The sequence below is a fragment of the Hemicordylus capensis genome, chromosome 6 (assembly GCF_027244095.1).
Source record: "Hemicordylus capensis ecotype Gifberg chromosome 6, rHemCap1.1.pri, whole genome shotgun sequence".
NCBI classification, from domain to species: domain Eukaryota; kingdom Metazoa; phylum Chordata; class Lepidosauria; order Squamata; family Cordylidae; genus Hemicordylus; species Hemicordylus capensis.
Genome location: NC_069662.1, coordinates 155700248 through 155713695, shown reverse-complemented (window position 1 = coordinate 155713695; position 13448 = coordinate 155700248). Strand labels below are relative to the sequence as shown.

General features: G+C 43.5%; 1 protein-coding gene across 1 annotated transcript in view; it reads left to right on the top strand.

The window, feature by feature from the left end:
- NOM1 (nucleolar protein with MIF4G domain 1) overlaps positions 1–12534 on the top strand; it is a 28079-nt gene extending 15545 nt beyond the window's left edge. Inside the window, exons 8-11 of the mRNA XM_053264745.1 lie at positions 4758–4890; positions 6637–6768; positions 10715–10824; positions 12123–12534. Coding sequence (XP_053120720.1) covers positions 4758–4890; positions 6637–6768; positions 10715–10824; positions 12123–12300 — 553 coding nt within the window. The 3' untranslated portion in view covers positions 12301–12534. The remainder of the gene's footprint in view (positions 1–4757; positions 4891–6636; positions 6769–10714; positions 10825–12122) is intronic.
- Positions 12535–13448: the final 914 nt, after the last annotated feature.

Here is a 13448-nt window from a genome sequence, read left to right as displayed (position 1 = left end):
AGTTAAATTAGTAATGACTAATCTGTGTCATTGATTTCATTGGTGTTTAATCCTGACGGGATGGGGATGGAGCTCAGTGGTGGAGCATCTACTTTGCATGCAGAAGGTCCCAGGTTCAATCCCTGGCATGTCCAGGTAGAGCTGGGAAAGACTTCTGCCTGAAACTTTGGAGAGCTGCCACCAGTCAGTGTAGATAAAACTAAGCTAGATGGACCAGTGGTCTGACTCTGTATAAGGCAGGCTCCTGTGACTAGTCCGGATGGTACCTATGAACTAAAATTCCCACAATGGAATATTTTATTCAATTTATATACCGCTCTTCCTAAAGTGGCTCATGGTGGTTTAAATCAAAATAAAAACACATATTAAAACATATTATTTTTTAAAAACCCATTTAAACTAGATTAAAATTGAAACTAGACATCATAAAAAGCCAGGCTAAAAAGATACGTGTTTAAGGCTCTCCTAAAGGTCTCCAAGGAAGATAATCCTCTTATATCCACGGGGAACACAACCTAGGATGACAACTGAGAAGGCCCAATCCCAGGTCACCACCAAATGAACTCGTGGCTCCTGAAGATGGATCCCTCCTGATTACCTTAATGAACGGTGAGGATCTTGTAGAGAACGGTGCTCTCTCAGGTAACCTGGGCCTAAGCCACTCAGGGCCTTAAAGGTAATAACCAGCACTTTGTACTTTGCCAAGAAACATATTGACAGCCAGTGCAACTGTTTAAGAACATGCTTAATGAGGTTCTCTCTGTGATACCCCAGAGATCAATCTAGCTGCTGCATTTGAACTAACTGAAATTTCTGAACTACATACAAGACAGCTCTACATAGAGCACATTGCAGTAGTACAACCTGGAGGTTACCAGCTGATGTACCACTGTTTTCAAGTCATTCTCCTCAAGGACCGGGTGGAGTTTTTGAATCAATCGTAGCTGGTTAAAAAGCTCTTTTGGCCACAGCCTGAGGCACCAGGGTAAGACCCAGATCCAAGAGCACTCCCAAGCTATGAACATGGGGGTTTTTTGCGGGGGGGGGGGGTTGTTTTTGTTTTTTGTGGGGATTGTAACTTCATCCAGAACAGGAAATTGTATCCTGTCTTGCAGGTTATGACCCTCAAACAATGAGCACCTCCTTCTTGCTTGGATTCAGCTTCATTTTATTATCCCTCATCCATCCCATTACTGCCTGTAGGCAGGCATTTAAGGAGCTAATACCATTTCCTGATATTGATGACAGAGAAATAGATTTGAGTGTCGTCAACATATTGATAACACCCAGCACCAGTTCCCCTTATGACTTTTCCTAGCTGTTTCATGTAGATGTTAAAAAGCATTGGTGACAGAATGGAGCCCTTAGGGACTCCGTATAGCAGCTCCCGTTTTGAAGATAAACTGTCACCAAGCACCATAATCTGAAATATACCCAAGATGTAGAAGCAGAATCACTGCAAAACAGTGCCTCCTATCCCCAAATCCATCAGGCATTCCAGAAGGATATCATGGTCGATGGCATCGAAAGCTAGTGAGAGGAGAATAATAACAATAATAATAACGATGATAATAATAATCCCTCTGTCAATTCCCTGGTGAAAGTCATATATCGGTGCCAGTCCCATAGCCCTCCCTAAAGCCAGTGTGAAATGGGTCTAGATAATTGATTTCCTCCAAGACTCCTTGGAGATTATCAGCCACCACCATCTGAATCATCTTACCCAACCATGGGAGGTTGGAGACTGTCCTATAATTATCCATCACCAGGGCATCCAGAGTGGGCTTCTTAAAAACGAGTCTAACCATTATCTTCTTCAAACAAGGTGGCATCTTGCCCTGCCTCAGTGAGGTATTAATTATATCAACTAGGCCAGCTCCCTGCAACTTCCCTGCAAGATGAAATCAACCATGTTGGGCAAAGATCCAAAGAACAGGTGGTAGGCTATACCACTCCAAGCAGCTCGTCCACATACTCAGGAGTCACAAACTGAAACTGATTCAATCTCATCTTGCAAGAAGGATTGTTGGACACCTCCCTAACTAGCCCTGCAGAAATACTGGAGTCCAGATCAGCCCAAAGGCAAGAAATTTTATCTGCAAATAACTCATTGAATGCCTCACAGTGAGACGTTGTATCTGGAAACAGATTTGAAACAGAAGGAGCTTGAGTTAAACCCCTAACAATCTGGAACAGTTCTGCTGGACGAGAACTTGCAGACACAATATGCACAGAATAAAATCGCTCCCTTGCTGCCCATGTATTGCCACAAATGGGCTCTATGTTGTGTCTTATCAAATACAAGATGAGTCCTCCTCCATTTGCACTCCAGTCATCTACCTTGCTGCTTCAGCTCCCATAGCTCTTCTGTATACCATGGAGCTAATTTTGAAGCAGGTTGGAAGGATGCTTAGGAACGATTGTGTCTGCTGCCCTGTTAAGTTCACTATTCCAGGTATCCACCAGGGCATCGACAGAATCAGTGGCGGAACTAACTCCAAAACCCTCCAAGGCCCTTCGGGATCCTACTGGATCCAACAGCCTCCTTGGGTGGACCATTCTAATCGGTCCTCCACCCTTGTAGGGGTCAGACGTGACTGTGAGATCAACCTTAACCAGGAACTGGTCACAACAATGGAACTACAGAAGACTAGTGGTGTGCACGGAACCGCCGCGGCACGGTCCGGCACTGAGGGGGGTCTACCTTTAAGGGCGGGGGGTAGTACTTACCCCTCCCACCGCTCTTCCCCCTCCGGCGCTGCATTTAAACTCAAAGTTTTGGGGGCGGCCGCGTTCCTCCCTGCTGCCCCTGCCCCCGTTGTTGCCCGGAAGTCTCGGAAAGACAATTACGCATGCACACGGCCATGCATACTCATCTTTCCGAGACTTCCAGGGAACGACGGCGGCAGGGAGGAACGCTGCCGCCCCCAAAACTTCGAGTTTAAATGCAGCGCCGGAGGGGGAAGAGCGGCGGGAGGGGTAAGTACTACCCCCCGCCCTTAAAGGTAGACCCCCCCTCAATGGCGGACCGCTGGACCGGTCCGGTTCCGAACCAGTTCGGAGGCCTCCAACATGGCCTCCGAACCGGTTCGTGCACATCCCTACAGAAGACCCCACCCATGGAACACCCCTAATTTAAGCAAAAGTCCAAATCCAGCATGTGACCAACAACATATGTAGGTTCTAGGACTAATTGGAATAGGCCCATAGATGTCATGGCTGCTATGAACTCCTGAGCAGCACCAGACAAGTGCGTTCCAAAGTGAGCATTGAAATCACATTGAAATATTGTCTTATTTATTCATAAAACGTGTTTAGGTTCCACTGCTCTAGCTTTAAAAAGCCCCCCAATGCACTATCAAAATTAAATTAACATACAATACAAACATAATCAAACTACAATTAAAAGCATTAAATTAGTCAGGAGATATAGTTCATCATCCTGGTAGACCCTTGCCAATTGCTTTATTTAAAAAAAAGGTCTCAACAATGGCAGAAGACTTATTAATGATAGGCCTCTCTTACAAGTGCATTGTACCACTGTCTGAAGCTATAGCATAAGATCGTAGGCCACTGCTGTATTGGTTAGAACCAGTATTTTGTCAGATAACCACTACAAATACTACCGAGGAGATACACGGAGTAGGCATTTTGACATATACTCTCTCCCCTCTGTTAATTCTCAGAATCTAGATCTATAAACTGTTTGCATCACTTTGGCTAATAATGTTTTGCGGGGCTGTCAGTGGCATTATTTGTTTCAAGTTACACATTGTTCTTCCATTGGCTTCACTGAAGCATGCCTTACTACAAAGTTAAAACAGGTGCTGCATTTTAGCAGAACTGGGACATCGCAGGCAGGCAGTTCATCGCGGACTTAGAAGCTACAGATGAAAACTTTGTCTTGAAACGATGCAAATTATGCAGTTGACACTCTCTGCATTATAATATTAAGCATTTTTCATTTTAATTGGCTTTAGTGCTGCCAAGCATCTGACAGCTCTGGAAGCTAAATCAGACTTATTTGACAGAACAGGTACAGCACAAGTTAAGACCATTCCCTGCCAATGTGTCTTAATCTTCCTCTATGTGGGCCAGCTATACAAGCAAGAAGACAATTCAGTCTTGCCAGACTTTCTGCTGAGACAGCCAGTGGGAACTCATTAATGCTGATTATATTTTGTAATTAGGTTGGTTCCCAGTCTAAACTCCCAACACTCTCAGGAGTTAGAAAAATTAAGAGATTAGTTTGCTCTTCAGTCACTACACACTCTCAGGTAGCAACTTCTTGATTCCTTGTGCATTATAAGGTTGACTTGGTAGACTGGAGGTTGAAGGCTACAAAATCTCTGATAAAGGGATTCATTTTCCTCCATTCCTTTGAATCTATAACATTAAAAAAAATGGGCAGAATTTAACTATCACTGTTCTTTCTAACAACTGTTTTACTCCTCCCAGTAATGTAAAATAATTCAAATGATATACTGTACTGTGCAGAGCACTCAATTAAGAAAGCTTTCCTTTCTAGAAATGCCCGATATGCTTTCACTGATGCATTTTTGTTAGCATTGCACAGCAATATGCTGCAATCAAGATTCCAGCTTGGCCTACACTATTGTAACTTGAAGCTTAATGGATTGCTCAAGTCAAGAGAGTATTTGCTCCTGGTGGTTTGTGGGTTGGCAGGAACTATTTTATGATGATTTAGCTTAAAAGTTCAAGAAATTGTTTTTGCATAATGACAATTTATGTTTTAGGCTTAGACTTAAAGATCAGCAGGAGAGAGAGATTGTCCATGTCCTCGTAGACTGTTGTCTGCAGGAGAAGACTTATAACCCCTTCTATGCGTTCTTGTCTGCCAAATTCTGTGAATATGAAAGGCGATTCCAGGTAAGCTGAGAACTGGCCCTTCCTCTTTACGGGTTGCACCATTTGAATAGAGATGTTTCTGGGAATGAAAGTGATTTTGTCAAATGCAAAAATAATGTAACTAAAATATGTGGTTTCTAAAGATAATAGCTACATTTGTGTGGAGAATCTGCTTCAGGAAAAATGACTTCAGTTCTTTAACATCATTTATAAAGCCAAAAAAAGTCTTGTCTAAGAAGAAGCCATACCTCAGTGACAGAGCACATGCTTTACATGCAGAAGGTCTCTGTTTAATGTGATGTCTTCAATTAGAAGGATTTCAGGTAGCCAGGCTGGAAAGGCATCTGCCTGGGCCACTGTCGGTTGGGCTAGACCAGGGCTTGACGAATCTCAGGAGCTAGGGATCCATGACGTCTAGACATTTTAACCATGGGACTCAGACCGGGATATGAAAGAGGTAGAGTTATTTGATAAAAATCTCTCTTTGTCCCAGGCACCCTGTCTCTGTTCTAAGTAAATGTGAAAAGGGGGTGAAGAATAGCACCTTCCCCACCCCACCCCACAATATCTGTCACAAAGCTGATTTTGTCAAGTGTCCACTGTCTAGCTCCTAGATTTGGGGGGCTGGCTCCTAGAGCCAAAGGAAATTTGTCAAGGCCTGGACTATATGGCACTAGGGTAAATAGGTCAATGAACTGATTTCATACAAAGCCACTTCAAATCATCATATGACCTCCATATTGGACTCTAATTGTAATTGTCCGTACAGTAATGACATCTTCAGAGTGAACATGGGGTGAGTTATAGCATGTTTCGTATTAGCTTACTGTAAACTCACAAAATGTCAGAAGTCTTGGGTCAAAGCGAACCTGTTCCCTGTATGTGATATTTCCCTTTTTAGGAGACTAATTTGTAATTTTGTGGTAATTTGAAAGTGACACAGTGCAGTGTATAAACTGTAGTAATGTTGCAGTGTGTCAGTTTCAAACTACTGAGCAATTCCTGGCAAACCTGTTCCAAATTAGTTTTCCTATTTATTGAAAGTAGGAAAAGCCAGCTACCCAGAATACAAATTCTGAGAATAGGTGCTCCAGTGCTTAAGTCAATCCACAATTGTACATTTTAGTAAGAGAGATAAGCCCTGTTCGGGGTTCTTGTACTTGTGGACGCTGCGTTTGAGTACTCTTTAACCTGGCCTGCCACGCATCATAAGGACAACCGTTGCCTCTTCAAACACTGTCCTTTTGTGCTTATTGGGGGACCAGGTTAAGAGTGATCAGTGCAGGGGCTTGCAGGTTGTGTACCCAGCAGGGTTACTGCCTGCCTCCAGCTGCCAACTTTCTCACTTTCTTGCAACAACTGTGAAGTAGGAAAAGACTGAATGTGGAATAGAGGGAATAATCCTCTTGCAGGTGTATTCTGCTCTGTTTCTGCCTGCTTACCTCCTGAAAAATGGAATGGAATTCTAGACCAGTGTAAATTAGGCAGTGGTCCCCCTTTCCATTTGGGTGGGGACAGTGGCTGGACTTGCTGGCAGTTCACTTGGGATTGGGGTCTTGGCTCTCCACCCATGCCTCCCTCAGAGTGGCTTGTTTCTAAAAATAGTTGCCAACCAAAGTCAGAGGTTTGTCATCTTGGCATCTCTTAGCAAATCAAAATGTGTGCTGTACTGCTGGAACAAGTCCTTGGAGGCTTAAATGAAGACACCGACTATAGTTCTTGAAAAATGATTTAAGAATAAACTTTTTCTCTTACTTTGTTGTTTAGATGACATTCCAGTTCAGCATGTGGGACAAAATCAGAGATCTGGAAAACCTGTCCACTACTGCTTTCTCAAACTTGGTTAATCTCTTGGCTCATCTGTTAAAGACTAAATCCGTCTCCCTCTCTGTGTTCAAGGTCAGCAGAACTGAATTTGCAAAATATTATTGTACTTTTACATCTCCTTTTAAAGCTTTTTTACAATATGTTTGTGCTTTGATGTTTAATTTGAGGGGCTTCAAAATTTGGCCCTTGGTATTATAACTATAGGAGCTGAAGTGGCAAGGTAGACGACTGGAGCACAAGTGGAGAAAGACTACTCAAATCCAACGGATTACAACATAGAGCACGTTTGAAGACCTATGCTCAGGCAATATGTGCGGCAAATAAATGATTCTTTTCTGCCCACATTGCCTCCACAAGCTCATGTTCGGTGGAGTTATTTAGGGTTGTGAGACGGCTAATACATCACCCTCCTCCCTTGAATCAGAATTTGGAACCATCAGTTACCCGCTGTGACACTTTTAATGGGTTCTTTTTTGATAAAATCTGTCGTATTCGTGCCAACTTAGATTCAGACCCTACAATTATGGCAGAGTCTAATGTGGATGTGTCCAGTAACTCCTCTTATGTGGTTAGGCTAGATCAGTTTCCGTTTGTGACTCCTGATAAGCTGTTTGGAACAGTGCCGCCTATCACCTCTTGACCGTTGTTCGACATGGCTTATACTGTCTCGCAGGGGGGACGTTGTAGAAGGCCTGCTAGATATTATAAGAGGGGCCAGTCTTGTCTTAAGGAGGCAGTCCTTAGACGTCTTCTGTAGAAGCCTGCATTGGATCCCTCAGAGTTAAGCAACTATAGGCCTGTCTTCCAATTTTCCATGGCTGAGCAAGGTAATTGAGAGAGTGGTGGCCTCCCAACTCCAGACAAACTGATTATCTTCGAACCCATTTCAAACTGGTTTTCAGGTGGGCTGTGGGTTGGAGACTGCTTTGGTCAGCCTGATGGGTAATCTCCAATGGGGAATTGACAAAGGGAGTGCGACTTGGTTCATCCTTTTGGATCTCTCTGCGGCTTTCAATACTATCAACCATGGTATCCTTCTAGAGCGTCTGAGGGTATTGGGGAGCAATGTTCACTCTAATTTTTTCCTCTATGCATGGAATGAATTTTGTTCTGGGTGGCAGTATCAGGGCAGTGTGTGCACACATGTAGTCAGAATGAGGCTTTCTTGATTCAACCTGAGTGGGATCAACGACTAACTGAACAGACATTTTAAAACTTGTGTGCGCATGCACATGTGCACACCTTAGCGGGAACAATGGTTGGGAGTGGGAAACACTGCTTTGCAGTGGTTCTGCTCCTATCTCTCAGGCAGATTCCAGATGATGTCACTTGGAGACTATTCTTCAAAACATGAACTTTTATATGGTGTCCCCAAAGGCATCATATTACATTCAATGCTTTTTTTTAACATCTACATGAAACCACTGGGAGAGATCATCAGGAGATTTGATGCAGGGTGTTATCAGTATGCTGATGACACCCAAATCTATTTCTCCATGTCATCATCATCAGGAGAAGGCATAACCTCCCTAAATGCCTGCCTGGAGGCAGTGATTAGCTAGATGAGAGATAACAAACGGAGACTGAATTCAGATAAGAAGGAGGTACTTATTGTTTCATGGTGGGAACTCAGGAGACAGTTTTAATCTGCTGGTTCTCAGTGGGATCACACTTCCCCAGAAGGGACAGCTATGCATTCTGGGAATGATTCTGGATCCAAATCTCTCCCTGTTGTCTCAAATTGAGGCAGTGGCCAGAGGTGCTTTCTGTCGGCTCCGGCATGTGTTACTTGAGATAAACAACCTCCTAACAGTGGTACTGTAGTGATCAGCCTCCCCTCCCTCTAAAGACTTAACAGGGAGTGAACCCTTGTCTCGACTGACAGGCTAGTGAACTCCAGAGCAGCCAATCAGTACACCATCTGGGTGGGACCTATAGAGCGGTTGCTGGGAATTCTGGGAACAAGAAGGGTAATCGTTGTTGGAGAGAAGTGCGTGCAGAAAGACTTAGTGAGGGGCAGTGGAGTTTTGCTCCCTCATGGTTATGTTGCTGGGGAGAATGAGCCTCCCCATCTCTGACAACTTTTTAAAAATTCTCTAAAGACACATTTATTCACTCAAGCTTTTTAACTAGACTTGTGGTTTTAAATTGTTTTAAGGTTTTAATTTCTGTTTTGATTTGTTTATGTTGCTGTAAACTGCCCAGAGACAGAAGTTTGGGCTGGTGTACAAATCAATTCAATCAATCAATCAGTTTGCTTTGATTGATTTACATGACTCGTTCATAACTTGAGGCACAAATATAGGTTTATCCCTTTTCTTCTCATTTGTATCCATCAGGGTGTTGCATAGACCAGATTATAATAGGCATGTGCCCGAAACATTTCGGAGGCCATTATGAAGGCCTCCGAAACGTTTCGGCGCTGGGGGCGGTTTCGGTGCCGGCGGGGGTAACGCTTTAAGGGCGGGGGAGGGTGTACTCACCCCTCCCGCTGCATTTCCCCCACTGGCGTGTTGTTGTTTTTAAGCCCCTCGGGGCGGCAGCGTTCCTCCACGCCGCCCCGTTTTCCCCGTCGGCCGGAAGTGGCCGGAGGTCGCAAGTGCGCATGCGCCTGTTGCGTGTGCGCACACGACGGGCGCACGCACACTCACGACTTCTGGCCACTTCCAGCCAACGGGGAAAACGGGGCAGCGGGGAGGAACGCTGCCACCCCGAGGGGCTTAAAAAAAACAACACGCCGGCGGGGGAAATGCGGCGGGAGGGGTGAGTACACCCTCCCCCGCCCTTAAAGCGCTACCCCCGCCGGCGCCGAAGATTTCCGTGCACATCCCTAGATTATAATAGCTTTACATTTTAGGCAAGCAATTGTTTCTGTAGCTTAATTTAAGAGAGAATGGAAAAGGAGACCTGACCTGGAAAGTTTCAGATTTTGTTTGCTAAGAGCATTGCTGAAAGCTGTAGCTCATTTATTGTCTGCTCTTTTTAAAATAAATAATGGGTAGGATCCAGACCATGTCAGACATTTCAATAGTACTTAATCCAGACTAAGTCTGGGACCTGTCCAGAGGTTGTGTTCCATCTGGCTGATTTCTTAAATGGTAGAGAGAATCGTCTAATCTTTAAGGAAATACCCATTGACTAACTGAATCACTGCCAGCCGTGGTGTATAAAAATGCTAGGGAATCTGTTGAATTCAAAGTCTCCAGAATGTATGTCTAGGGACTAGATTCTCAAAGATTAGGTTAAATATATCTCAGTCCAAGACCAGAAACCAAACAAACAAACAAACAAAAGGAAAGGTTCTCAAAAGAGATGCTTGTGTTTCCTGTATTGCATTTTTGGGGCAAGTCACTGTCGATCATTTCATTTCTCATGGAAATTATTTCTCCTCTCTGTTGATTTGACAAGTAAATAAATAATAAAAATAAAGTAGTGAGACTGATCAGTGCTTTTGTATTAGTGTCACAATTAAACTTTAACTGTAATTGTATATGCAGATAAATGAGGTTGGTTCTTTTGACTTATATATATTTATATTTTTTGAAGAGTAATTCATCTCAGGTGTGAGCAGGCTTCAGCCTTGTGGAATCTATTTTGTTTTTCACCAGAACTCTGAGGTCCATCAGCTGGAGCCAGATAATGAATAGTGACTTGGGCAGAAATACACTTTGATTTAAATATGCCTCTGTACACACGTTCAGCCCAGGAGTTGATTTTCAGTACCAAAACTCTGTTCATAGTCATTTCACACAAAAATCCACTCCTGGTTTTCCCCTCACTTTCTTGATCCCAGCACCTGAACTTAGAGGAAAAGGCTTTTTGGTTGTTGCTGCAAAACAATTTCAAAACAATTATAGATCTGCTATAATTCTACCAGTAGATCCCGATCTACTTTCTGTCTACCCTCTGATTTACATAATATTAATAAGATTCGCATTTTTAAAGACAGCTTATTAGCTTAACAGTATCTTAAGAGTTTTTGCTTTTAAATCTTGACATTTTATTGCCTTTTAACTAGGTAATTGAATTCAGTGAACTAGACAAGCCAAAAGTCCACTTCTTACGACAAGTGCTATCTGTACTATTCCTAACAACAGACCCAGAAGAGCTCATTCACATCTTTGGAAAGTAAGTCATTTGAGCAGGGGTTCTGGGCTGCATTTGCAAAATGGTGGCTTAACAGCCAAAAAGGGGCTTTGCTTGTTTTCCATTAATTTACTGTGATGAACCAGCTTGTCTGTGGGAGGAGAGCTGGTCTTGTGGTAAACGTAAAGTGTGCCGTCGAGTCGGTGTCAGCTCCTGGTGACCACAGAGCCCTGTGGTTGTCTTTGGTAGAATACAGGAGGGGTTTACCATTGCCTCCTCCATGCAGAAGCTCCCAAGTTCCCTCCCTGGCATCTCCAAGATAGGGCTGAGAGAGACTTCTGCCTGCAACCTTGGAGAAGCTGCTGCCAGCCTGTGTAGACCAGTGTTTCTCAACCGCCGGTCCGTGAGGTGCTGGGTACCAGTCTGTGAGGCATCACTCATAAAAATGACCCCCCAAAAAAACAATTTTGTGCTGGCAGGAGCCGCCACCAGGAGCTCGCTGAAGCTTATTTCCAGGCAGCCCTCACTGCTGGATAATGTTCATTTTGAGGAAGCAAAATGAACGGTATCCAGCAGTGAGGGCTGCCTGCCTAGAAATGAGCTCTGGAGAGCTTGCCTGGGCTTCGTGGACCCTGGACCGCCGCCCCCTTTGCACATGACATCACTGGGGATAGGGGTGGCGGCAAGGGAGGCGACCCCTTTACTAACTGCTGGTCTGGGAAACTGTGCATGAAGAATGTACCAGTCCATGACTCCAAACCTGTTGCGAAACACTGGTGTAGACGATACTGAACTAAATGGACCAGTGGTCTGATTCGGTATAAGGCAGTTTCCTATGTTCCTCTGGCTACAAGCTGTAACTTGGAACTGAAGTATCTCCGTTCTGCTTGAGAACTTGAATATGATTAGCTGATAGTTATATCTGAGCTAGATAAGCCATTTCCCACAATTTCTAGTAAATCTCTATTTCATTCACTGATCATACTTTTAAATTACCCCTGCTAACTGGGCAAAGAGGCACCTTTTACCGTGGTGATTCTCTTTATTTAGCAGGGAGAGAGTAACTGGCCCTATCCACCCCCAGCACAGTACTTCCAGTGACTGTTGCTGGTGTGTGTCTTATGTTTCCTTTTAGAATGTGAGCCCTTTGGGGACAGGGAGCCATCTTATTCGTTTGTTATCTCTCTTTGTAAACCGCCCTGAGCCATTTTTGGAAGGGTGGTATAGAAATCGAATTAATAATAATAATAATAATGATAATGATAATGATGATGATGTAATATTTCCTTAGCACAAAAAATGGAACATTTAAATTCATAATTCTGTGTATTTTATTTTAGGTTGGCTGACAATCCCAAGCTGGGAATGCTATATGAAGGCTTGAAGCTTTTCCTCACTCACTTCTTGCTGAAGAATATTCAAGCTCACAAAAGTGTTGAAAAAGCTACTCTGCTAAAAGAGAGAATTGAACTAGTAAATAAATCCTTAAAATCAAAAGAATCAAGATTAAAATTGTAGTATCCAAATGATCAGACCCGCCACCTGTGTGGGAAATGAGGACTTAACATTCTATTCATATGTTTTGAATCACCTTTTTTAGCAGACAAAAGACTTTATGTTCTTACTTCCAACACAAGAATATGGAACTAGATTCAGTTTGATATTCAAACTTCCTTGTATTTATTTTAAAAATCTGCCCATATTTGAATCCTGGTGCTGATGGCTGAAATAAAGATTTTTGTTATTCTTCAATCTTCTCTTTATAAAACAAGCCACAAGAAAAATCACTGGTAAAAACTAAGCATATGCAATATGTTCTACATTTTTGTATAGTTTGTACTCTGACAATTTGAGACTCTTTCAAAGTAGGACTAGATAGGTTAATGTTGTATTATTGGCATACATCCCTAATTTAAAGTGCTTATTTCTCACCCTATTCTGTTGTCTTTCTTCAGCTTTAATTTATGTTAAACATTTTAATTAAAGGACCCATATAGACTTACAAATCCAGTGCAACAATGTATTACACATTCCAAATACTTTCAAAGCTTTCTTGAGAGTGTCTCACTCTCTGCAGTCAAACACTTTTTGTGCATACAAAAAGATTACTCTCTTCTATTATATTCCATAGAAACCAGTATATTCAGTTTCCTTACATTATCAGTCCAACTTCTTCCTGGTGGAAAATCAGTCTGATCATCCTATCTAATAAAAGGCTTGGTGTCCGTCCGTGGACAGACACCAAGCGTGTGTCCGTGCCTCGCTCGGACCTTTTGGGCATGCGCGGAGCCAGAGGGAGACAAGAACACCCAGCACCCGGCAGCCATGAGAAGCCGGAGAAGCGGAGGAGGGGGAAACTGAGCGAGGCGGCCTCTGCCATGAGCAGCAACGAAGGGGAGAAACTCGGCCCCAGCAGAACCAAAAAAACCAGGGCCAATGGCGGCGGAGAAAACAACAACAAAAGTAAAAAGAGGAAAAAAAGGAGCGGGGAATGCTTTGAAAACAGGAGGACCAGAACACTAAACGGAAGACAGGAACGCTGGCCGAGTTGGCAGCGAAGCCAAAAACACTCACCCGCCCTCCCAGCTGTCCAGGATCACCTTCCCCACCCCCCACCATTAAACATTTGCACGTCGCCCCTGCGTGTCGGACTCCCGCCCAACCAA